The 10970-nt window shown below is 39.0% G+C and overlaps 2 protein-coding genes across 2 annotated transcripts in view; one reads left to right on the top strand and one right to left on the bottom strand.

Annotated features, from left to right (window-relative positions):
- rundc3b (RUN domain containing 3B) overlaps positions 1-5499 on the top strand; it is an 18503-nt gene extending 13004 nt beyond the window's left edge. The window contains exons 7-11 of the mRNA XM_015392919.1: positions 22-196; positions 486-643; positions 2595-2741; positions 4502-4563; positions 4639-5499. Of these exons, the coding sequence (XP_015248405.1) occupies positions 22-196; positions 486-643; positions 2595-2741; positions 4502-4563; positions 4639-4784 (688 nt within the window). The 3' untranslated portion in view covers positions 4785-5499. The remainder of the gene's footprint in view (positions 1-21; positions 197-485; positions 644-2594; positions 2742-4501; positions 4564-4638) is intronic.
- A 49-nt stretch (positions 5500-5548) lies between these two features.
- The window catches only part of slc25a40 (solute carrier family 25 member 40), an 8162-nt gene continuing 2740 nt past the window's right edge, over positions 5549-10970 (bottom strand). The window contains exons 3-10 of the mRNA XM_015392920.1: positions 9859-9918; positions 9670-9770; positions 9446-9513; positions 8028-8152; positions 7228-7511; positions 7055-7136; positions 6254-6334; positions 5549-6156 (exon numbers count right to left, since the gene is read on the bottom strand). Of these exons, the coding sequence (XP_015248406.1) occupies positions 6023-6156; positions 6254-6334; positions 7055-7136; positions 7228-7511; positions 8028-8152; positions 9446-9513; positions 9670-9770; positions 9859-9918 (935 nt within the window). The 3' untranslated portion in view covers positions 5549-6022. The remainder of the gene's footprint in view (positions 6157-6253; positions 6335-7054; positions 7137-7227; positions 7512-8027; positions 8153-9445; positions 9514-9669; positions 9771-9858; positions 9919-10970) is intronic.

Here is a 10970-nt window from a genome sequence, read left to right as displayed (position 1 = left end):
TGGGTTTGCTTCCCTGCTTAGTGCAGACAGCATCAGCAGCGATGAGGAGGAGATGAGGACTCTGGGAAGTAGCGGCAGTGAGAGCAGCACTCCTGACAAGACGGCCACCGCTGCATCAATCTTCACAGAGCAGAGCACTTTGTTTAGCAAGTGCAAACGCTTTGAGCAGAAGTATCGCATGGCTCTGGAGCAGAAGGTGTGTTGTTCTGTGCTGAAGAGGCTGGATGACCTTAGCCTGCCGGTGTGACATTTTGTTAGGAGCATGCATATTGATGAGCTGGATGTTTTTTTAAAAATGCAGAGCCAACATTCTGTAAAGATCAAAGATTTGAAACCAGCTCCTACAGCATCAAAAATGTGACTTTTATGTGCTTTTTGTCTGTTGTGGAAACAAACGTCTCAAATATGCATAAATTCAGCAGTGTGTTCTTTGGGATTAAACCAACAGGCATGTCTGTGTGCCTGTGTTTGTTTGCCCACCTCAGGGTTACCTGGAAGAGTTGGTTCGTCTACGGGAAGCCCAGCTGTCAGAGGCCGTTTCTCACAACAAAGCCCTTCATCAGAGCCTAGCAGACACACATCTCTCCCACACACTGGAGAAACAGCAGCTTGAGTATATCATAGTGGAACTGCAGAACCAGCTGTGCGTCTCCTTCAGAGGGTTTTTGCGTGTGTGTCTTGAAGCATGTGCATGCGTGAAGGCGAATCAGTGGGGAGCTTTTCAGCAAATCTCAGTGCAAACTTGACATTTATGTTCTGAACCTTGTGGGTCTGTGGACTCGCCTGCAGTTTATTATGACTGGCTTAGTGCCATAACAAATAAAGAGAGACCACACCACAAGCAAAGGTGCAAACAAAAAAATACGTATAATTCAATTCAGTTTCAATCCAGTTTATTTATATAGCGCCAATTCACAGAACATGTCATCTCCAGGTACTTTAAAGAGACAATTCAACCAGATCATAGAGTCAAATTGATTCAAAGTTTTCTATCTAAGGAAAACTAACTGGTTATATCGACTCATTTACTCAAAGACAATCCCTCACACCAAGCATGCTTGTAGCGACAGTGGAGAGGAAAAATTCCCTTTTAACATGAAAAAACCTCCAGCAGAACCAGGCTCAGTGTGAGCGGCCATCTGCTGAGGCTGACTGGGGTTCAAGGAGACAGAAGCAGACATACAGAAAGAAGCAGAGATACAAAAGGCAACTGTGAACCAGCTCCACAGGTGGCCTCATCTAGGAAATGCACAGCCAGGCAGATGAGCTCCGAACCAGCTCCCATGTCAGAGGATGAAGAGAGCACTTACAGTCAATCACAGTCAGAGAAACAGGAAGCAGAGTGATCCCTAAAAGATGCAGGACAACTGGAGTTTGGTGTTTCTTCCAGAGTTTATCTGTATTAACTCCTTTCATCTTCCCATCAACTATGACTCGCCCTCCAGCTCCCGAGGATAAAAATCATGCCCACTGCATGATGCTGACACCACCGTGTTTCGCTGTGGATGATGTGTGAAGTTTTTTGTCTTATTCCGTGTCCCCCATATTACTTGTGGCATACCTGTCTTCCTATCACTTTCCTTTCCAAACTCTTTTCTTGTCACTACTTGACTTCAGATGTCTGAAGTTCACAATCTATTTTTGTCTGGTAAAAGGATTATCTTGCTTGCTTTTACAGTTTAACAGTTTTTTGCAAAGTGATGGAAGCTTTGCATGTTATTTCATGACCTAGCTGTGCTTTAGAGATCTCAGAAGCATCTCTAATATATTTGCTGTGTTTCTCCCTCTTCATTATGCTGTTGTCTTATGTATTTTCTTTAGCAAAGCTGCTTGGGAGACAGAAACAGAACAGCTAGATGTATTTAAACTTCAATCACACACACAAGTGGACTGCAACCATGTTTAGGTGACAGTCCAATGGGCCTGGATTTTATTAAGGAATATTAGGGTGAAGTGGCTCAAATAAAAACATATGCCACACTTGACAATTTTTTGTTTAAATAAAAAGAGAAATTATGTTGTCATTCCTCTTCTTTGCATCGCTCTATGTTTAGTTGGCCTATCACATAAAATATCACACTAATATGTTTGCTTGTGAAACCAAAAAGGTTATACAAGGAACTGAATGTTTTTGTGTTAAATTAGATTATTTTCATTCACACATTTCTTTCACTCTTCCATTCTCTAAAACCCTGAACTCATTCGGCCATTGTCTAGAAATGCACTTAATGTTTTTATTGCTTTTATCAAGTTCTGTTTGTCTTTGTTTGATCTTTTTCACCACTGTTCAGCACTTTGGATAAATTAGTTTTAAATTTCCTCTATAGTTGAAATACATGTTGATCCTTAAAACACTTGTAGCACCAAAATACCTGAATCTTAACTGAACTTTTTGTTTTAATATTTAATCTCCTTAACATGATGGATTCAAAGCTGAGCTATACAAGCTGAACATCTATGTGTGTATTCCTTCCTGAAATATTTTGAAATGTTGTTGGGACTTGCAACCTGGGCTTTTTGGGATGTTATCAAAAGATTTTCGAAGGGGATAAAAATAATTCAGATTTATTTATTTTATTTTTTCAAATTTTCAGGACTGTGCTGAAAAACAACGATTTGCGTTCCAGGCAGGAATTAACAGCCCATCTGACCAATCAGTGGCCGTCTCCAGATGCCTTGGATGCTAATGCTGTTGCCTTGGATACGCTGCTGTACAGGAAAAGCACCGGGCAATGGGAGGAGTAAGTAAAATTTTTTAAATCATCAGTTTCTCCCATTCCTGCACTAAACATGCTCAGAATGTCAATAATTCCCATATTTTCCTTTCAAAATAAAATTCAGTTGAAATAATACTAAAACACTTAACAAAAGGAACAAAAACCCCTTATCTCAAAACTTAAACACTGAAAGCATCAACGTTAAGGTGGCCACAAAACAATAAAAGGACACTTAATCCACCGTCAATATATGTTTAAAGTGGAAGGTTTTCTGTCTTTATGCACAATTATTGAGAAAGAATTGCATGTTTGAAAGTCTCTTTGTGTTTTTTTTCCATTGCAGGCTTATGATAAAGGGTTCCTACACAAAGATGTGATCCAAATTGCATCACAATTTTAGATCTATGTCCTTTTTAACAAATAGCATTTCCTAATTTATTGAATCCCACTGTATTGTAATGAAGTTGAACTGGACAGTGTGTAATTATGCTACAATCACGCTGCACATAATTCCAGCAGCAAAGAAGAGTCTATTACTTCTTTAGTGATGCTTGTCCACATTAAGGTCAGAGCAGCTTGATTTTCCTGAAGCGCATCCAGTAGAATGCGTCCAGATGCATCTAATGCTTCTGCTGCTCCTGTGTTCAGCGGTAGAGAGCAGCTGTGAAAAGTTGGTAAAAAGAAGTTTTAACATGTTTTCAAGTGAGAAAGTACTCCTCAAAAATCATGCCTTTTATTTTTTTGCTGTTGGAGCCGCCCAGACCCCCACATACCGGTGGTGTGCTGTCACTGGGAATCCGCAGCAGCAGCTGCCTCAGGCCAGGACGCTTCTTGGGGCTTTTCTCCTGTGACTGGAGATATATGTATCTCCAGGTGTGTGGTACAAACTGCAGGCACTAGGATAATAAAATCGAGCATATTTTGCCGGCAGGTTTTGAAATATTAAGTTAATTTAAGTGTTAATAAACATTTTAGGAGGAGATGATCATAGCGCTCTGCATCAGCAGCTCTGTGTCTGTCTCCCTGCCAGCACATCCAGATCCCCTTCTCTGATTGGTTGAATTGGCCTGATGGTATTCTAAGGATTGCAAAGTTTTCATTTTGAAACCTAATCATATAACAAAGACTGACACTTATATGTTTTTGTCTCTAGGTGGCATCTGTTGGATTCACACATTTGGCATCAAATCCCTCATTTTCTGGAACACTAAATTACCATGATGATACTTGTATACAGTTGACTAAAAAACTGGACATTTTTAAGTCTTTAAGTTATATAAATATTACACCACAGCTTGTTTGATACACAATTCTCTCCCTTGGCTGATTTCTTATGATTTCCTCATTATGTCACATTGATGTAACATTTAAAGTGTCCGCATTTAACTCAAATGTTATAATTTCAACTTTTGGACGCTTAAATAGTAAATGGCCTGTACTTATATAGCACTTTTTCAAATCAGAGGATTTTACATTATATTCAATCATTCGTGCACACACTCTCACACTGATGGTGGCAAGTTACATTGTAGCCACAGCTGCCCTGGGGCTCACTGACAGAAGCGAGTCTGCCGTACACTGGTGCTACCGGGCCCTCTGACCACCATCATTAGGAGCTTTAACAGGTCATTCAAAATCATAGTCATAATCATTACATTTTTCACTTGGATTATTTAAAAAAATCTCCAAAACACCTATTGGTATACCTGCATTTAGCAATTAAGATAACTTAGTTAATTCTGTTTGACATAAAACATTTCATTTTGTCATTCATTTTCTTCCAGAAAGAGTTTCCAGAGTCTGGAGCAGCTGTCTGCAGGGATGAGCCTCACATCAAACACACAAGGCATGTCTCCTCTTATAAAAGCAAAGACCTTTAACCCATCACTTGGACATTAGATATGCGTGCTTTTTCTTTCAGGTAAAGAGGAAACGCCGTCTCTCAGAGGTCTGTGTGGCTCACTGACCTCCGTAGCCAGCTATAAATCTCTGGCCAGCTTGAAGTCCAATGAGTGTTTGGCCAGCGCTGCGACAGAGTTTAGCAGCCCGGGTGTTACTCCATCATAGGATTTATGACGGCTCATCAGATCAAGCAATTCAGGAACTTTGCTCATGCCAGTGATGCTGATATTATTTCTTCTGTTTCTAAATGTGGAGCGTGAGCTGAAGATGACCTGATGGCACTAAGAGACTGAACATTGTCCCAGCTTTGTCAAGTGTTCAAATTATGTTGCTGCTTTTCTGTGTAGCTTTATTTCTCCCCAGCTTTGGAAACAAAGTGAATCGATTTTAAAGATGCAGTATCAATTCCCATCTCCTGTTTCAATGTTGCAAAGATGATTTTTAGAGATTACGGCAAATTACTCATCAGAACACATCAGATCTGTTGCTACTTTCCTGCAGCCTGAATGGAGCACTGCTCTGGTTAAACTACTGGGTGTTTAATTAAGATGTTTGTCTGTGTTTCTTTTTTTTAAAATCAGTGTTGTTTGATATCGTCTCTCAATTCTGTTCTCAGGTAACCACCCCGCACCTATGTATTCTCATTAAATACCAAGATGCGGTATTTCAGTTTTATGGTTAACTATTGGTTAATTATATATAATCTGTTTTTAGATGTCTGCAATGGAGCACATGCAAAACTCAAAACACCTGCATCAGGACATCAGTATGAAGTCATTTGAATTCATTGTCACTAGCTGTTCACTTCAGCACTTACAGTATTTGCCTTAGGCCTATTCCAGCAGACATTTGCACAGACATCAAACTGATATTTTTGTTGGATTCATTTGCATTTTTTATTTTAAATAAATTCCACTTGCTTTCAAACTTGACAATTTCAGATGTGTGTTGATGTCCATGTGAAGTGATGAAGGGGTGGGGAAACTTTTCTAAAACCAGAACACTTTCATAAAGGTCTTTTGGCGAACTGTTTCCAGTCATCCCTCTGCTTCACACGATCAACATGGCTTCTGGGTGACAAGCAGCAGGTTAAAAACGATCATCAGCAAAGTGCGATTCCAGAGGAAGGCCACATGTTTGGAGACTCAGTAAAAACCAATCTGTGGCTGCCATCTGCTGGCAACGTGTAATCTAGACTTCTTTTTTTAACATGAACAAAATAATTCATTTGATCACAAAATAAAATATAAACACTTTAAGGTATTTACCGTATACATTTATCTGACTCTAGAGAGGCTTGGATAATTCACTTGTCTTATTTCTGAGTTTATGATTGTTAGATAATTTTCTCTATGTTTAAGCTAGCTGTGACTGTGGTGATGGTTGTTTCACGGGGAACACAATCACGTGTTTGTGGACTGCAGTTGCCCAAGTATCCTCTCCTGGTTGTGTTTACGGAAAAAGGCTTTTCCAAACTCATATGAGCTGATCATGATCGCACAGGCTGGAGCCACTTTGATCACCCTTGGTAGGAAACCTGACGAGCAGAAAACACTCATTAAATACAGGTTTTGATATCATGTTGCGTATGCAGACAGCCAGAATGAAGATGGATTCATCAGAGACGTACACACCTGCAAAAAGCCCACGAAAACCATCTTGTGTCACGATCCTCTTCATGATGCTGAAAGTGGATGAGGAGACCTGACCTGACACTGAAAAAAAGCAGGAAGCAATCATTGGATAAATGGTTTTAAGCTTCGAGTTAAAGGTTTGCTATCACTTAGTGTAGGTATCAATATCGTGTTATTAGGGAATATTAAAGGTGCTTTAAGCAGTGCTTCTTTGATGCAGATTGTACCTTAACCTATCCCAGGATCATCTTGGTGTAATTCCTTCACCTGAAAAAACAGATTCCTCTATGCTCCATCTTGCTCAAATGTTTTATTTATTTATTTTTTAAGTAAAGTACTTTAGTTTATTCTGATTTTCTGGATGGTAGAGCAGCAAAACTCCTAAATAAATATATTTAATATAAATATTGCAGGGCTCAACGTAGAATGAGTACTTTTTCATTTTCATTAGAATAAAAAAACAAAACAAGTGGGAAAAGAACTGGTTTAAAGGATTAATGGAGTCAGTTTTTTAGAGCTATCAATCAGTGAGAGAGCCACACAAAGGTGGTTTCATCCCAGCCCATTAAGGTTTTGACTTGTGACCCTAATCACTGTCACATGTTAATGATCTGGCACCTGGCTGTTTAAGCATGCCTGTCATGTGCTACTCATGCAACCCTAGAGGTGTATATAGAGCACCCAAACTGTCCCTTATCTTTAAACTTATCCGTAAAAGTTGCTAAACTAAAAATGTTTACCATGTTAGGAAACACATTACACTTTACACAGCTATTAATCAATAAATAAGGGTATAGTTACAATTATTGGCGTGTAGCTCCCCAAGCTCCACCTGCCGTCTTGTTTTGACCACATCAAATGGTAAAGTGACAATAGCTGCGATCTAAGAACAACAACGAGAATCAGCTGATTTAATTTAAACATTTTTCCATCAATTCCAACGTGCCACTAGATGTTGGATCAGCGGTACTTACAGAACCTGACCCAGCTCCGGATACGAAAGTGATGGTGAACGTGGGCTCTCTGGTGTTGTACCTCTGGCACAGCCAGCCTTTGCCCCTCTCGTAGTTGTACCAGTACATGGCTGAGAAGGGCACGTCTCGGAGCAGGGTGGGCCCAAGACCCCTCCACAGAGAGAGCCAGCCTTCTGTCTGCACTGCAGAGCGGATGCAATTGGTCAGCTCCCTGTACGACTGCTTCTGGGACTGCAGCTTGGTGCGGATCAGCTCCAGAGGGCTGATTACAGTCGCCGACCCCACTGAGACAGAGGGAAATTAAAGGTTACTATATTGTCTTCTTTTCTCTGGGGCCGTTAACATCACAAAGAAGGAACCAGAATAACGGTGATATCAGAAAAGAAGTTAGTTTCAAGGAAAATTTTAATTAAAAAGAGATAAAGTTGATCATGATTGAATTACATTGTTATTTCACCCTGATTGCAATACTCACCTAAAGGCGGTTATTAAGCTGAGAATCAGATACATTGGATCATGGCAGAGAAACTTCTCATGTATAATGAGATCAGTGTGGGATTAGATTGATTCATCAAGCCGGTGTTAAAGGCCAAACTGTGCTGAAGCATGCCCTCAGACACCATTCAGGAAATTAACTACCACCCACTAATTACATATCATATTAAAAAAGCTTAAAAAAAGCACACCTTCACACACCTAAGCTGAAAATATAGATTTTTTTTTTTTGCCTCGAGTATTTCTAAAAGATACTTTTCAGAATAACAGCAGCTGAGTGTCTGATGGGACGGTGGTGAGCTCACCTCTAGCGATGGCTCCCGCTAACAGCGGAGCCTCCTGGGCTCGCTCTCCCATCCTCATCCTCAGCGCTGCACACAGCTGATCGTAACACGTGAAATAGATCACTGTGGCTGGGACCGCCATCACACTGGAACCACAACAAAATACGGGAAGTTAAGATCTGCCAATACCTTTTCCCTTCGTGTGAGATGGGAAAAGGTCAAACCCCTAGAGATCAGAGTTAAAAAGTCATATTTTAATGCTTTATAGGGCACTCAGAGAATTCTTTGAAAATCAAAATTCCAAGCCAATAGTGTTGTTGGAATCCAGTAGAAGACCTTATTACCTTTGTAACTTTCAAAAAGTATGAATATTTTGATGGCAAAAATGAATGCCAATGTAATAACAAGAAACGCCAACTTGCACGAATATATTAAGAAAAAAATAACAAAGAAATTCATGAAAAACATTTTTTTTTTTTTTTGTACAACATAACCTTAGAGGCATTAATGCTGATACTAGCACTTACATTTTTTTTTTGGTTTATAAACCTATATAATTATTAATTAGGCTTATTACCTTTTTTACTTTTCAATTAGCATTTTACCTTTTTTTTTTTTACTTTTTTTCCAGCTTGATTTCCAGTAGGTAATTTATCATTTAAGGGCTCATCTAATTGGTTAAATGCCAAAATAAGACGTACAGCCATATAGCAGTATCTTTGCTGACTGGCTGGATATAGATCTTGTGCTTCTAGACCTCACTGAGGGAGGGTGGGGGGGGACTCCATTTGTAAGGGGTATGCAAGTGATCAAAAACGGTAACTTGCCCTATAAAGGGTTATAGAAAAATATGTTACACTAATTATGAGGAAAATGATAAAGCAGATAAGGCCTTGTTTACAAATATTACATCAATTAGTAAAATTTGAAAGTTAAACAGCCACATTCAGGCTTTCATCATGGTGAACCAGCATTTACACCACGAAATCGGAGGCAACCAGACTTTTTCAGTTTTTCTGAGATGTTCTCACACCTATCCACGAGTTTTGTCAGAGTACAAGCAGACATAGCGGACAGAGACTCCGGGATAAGAGCTGAAACATCTTCAGAAAAAACCAAGCCTCTGAATTAAGCCTGTTTGTGTTTGATGTGACATGGAGGACTGAGAATATGCATACACTGGCCACTAGCATTTAAGGTTCAGAAAACTAATGTTTTCCAGAAACTAGAAACTGAAGTTAAAGAACGAATAGGTGGATGGATGAATCTGTTAGAAGATATTCTGAATACTTCCTGTTTACTTTCCCAATACTTACCGAAACCTGAAAAGAATCTCAAAGGTCACAAAAATTCCAAATTTCTCCAAACGTTTGAGGAGTTAAAATACTCAGGAGCAGAATATGTAAAAAAAAAAAAAACATAAGAGAAATCATACTCACAGTGTCGGAGGCAGACCGCTCCATAAAGCTGTAATTCCCTCACAGCACACTATCTTATAGAAGGCATCCTGCAGAGAAGCAGAGTGAAAGATTTTAAGACAAAATTAGGCTGTTTGTTCACATCATGCACAGAGACCAGTTCAAACCAGAACATGGAGCTCACACTGAACTAAAAACATTTCTACAGCATTTATTGTAACCAGTGGGCTTGTGTGAAAACTTACGAGCGTGCCCCTAAAGTGACCGGCAGCTTTGTACCAGCCCTTGCTGTTTTCGCACACACATATATGGTCCATAAGTCCATTGCAGTAGACAAAATATTTGCCTGTAAAAGTAGAAGTTTACAAATTCAAACACAAAATACACAGTAAAAGTAGTTTATTACTAAATATAAGACAATCTCAAAAATGTACCTTTGACCAAAGGATTTTTCTGTGCTTGCAGTCGCGTTTTCACCACATCCAAAGGAGTTACTGAAAAAAAAGCAACTCAGGATGAACCACACAGATAATCAGGTTATCTCAGACCTATTAGTCTCCATGCAAAATGTAATGTATAAAATCCCTTTCTATATAAAAAAATCCCTCTTTGTATCTTATTTGTGTCTTATATTATTATCTATATTGCTAGAAATATAATCCCAACTTTTCATCAATAAAACCTCAGTTGGACAATAATCTATGTCATATAACACACATTGTGTCAATGCAGCAGAAGTGTTTGTTAAAAACTAGATCCAGCCTTACTGCTTCCAGAGGACTTAAGAGGATAAGCAGTGGCCTGGTGCATCTTATCCGATCACACTGATTAACTAATTATTAGTGGGTGTGATCTCCTCTAAAAAAGCAAAAACTTGCCAGATTTGGTTGGTTAATGTGGGGTTTAAGGTTTTGTTGTGCAGTTTAAAGTCCCAGAAGAAGGAAAATAAGTGAGACCCAAAAGTAGCTCCTCATCCATCAGATTCTTTGACAAACGTATGCAATAAGTTATTTGAATTTTTCTGGTCATTGTAATAATAATGTTAAATGTGCATTACAGTCCACTATCCCAATTTTCAAATCACAGAGACCCTCAATTTTTTGTCCATATTACGTTTAACAAAAGTAAGCAATTACACATCTCACTCCAACTCTTTAGGTGGTGGCAACATTCTTAAAGTTGGTTTGCTGCCACACAGAAGGGAAGAGAGGGATGCAGCTACTAGCACACAAAATCATGCATGCAGGCAGAATCTAGCATTTCTTTTCCACACAAAGGTTACAGTTAAGTTCTGTAACAATGGATTTTTGACAAGCAAGCTTCCAAGGTCATGAAAAAACCTAAACCCTGGAGTAATTTACATCATTGTAGTTGGTGCAAAGAAAATTTGAAATAAAATCACAATTGCAATATTGGTTTAAAATAACTGCAACTACATTTTTGTCAGAATCGTTCAGCCATACTGTCCACTGAATGATCTGTGATATATCCATGTGATATCTGTATCTGTTCCAGACAAAAACTTGCTTTATTATTCTGCTAAGAA

This window comes from Cyprinodon variegatus, unplaced genomic scaffold, assembly GCF_000732505.1.
Source record: "Cyprinodon variegatus isolate N-32 unplaced genomic scaffold, C_variegatus-1.0 Scaffold613, whole genome shotgun sequence".
In the NCBI taxonomy this organism is placed as follows: Eukaryota; Metazoa; Chordata; class Actinopteri; order Cyprinodontiformes; family Cyprinodontidae; genus Cyprinodon; species Cyprinodon variegatus.
Note: the sequence above shows the minus strand (reverse complement) of the source record. Positions and strands in the feature narration are given on the sequence as shown.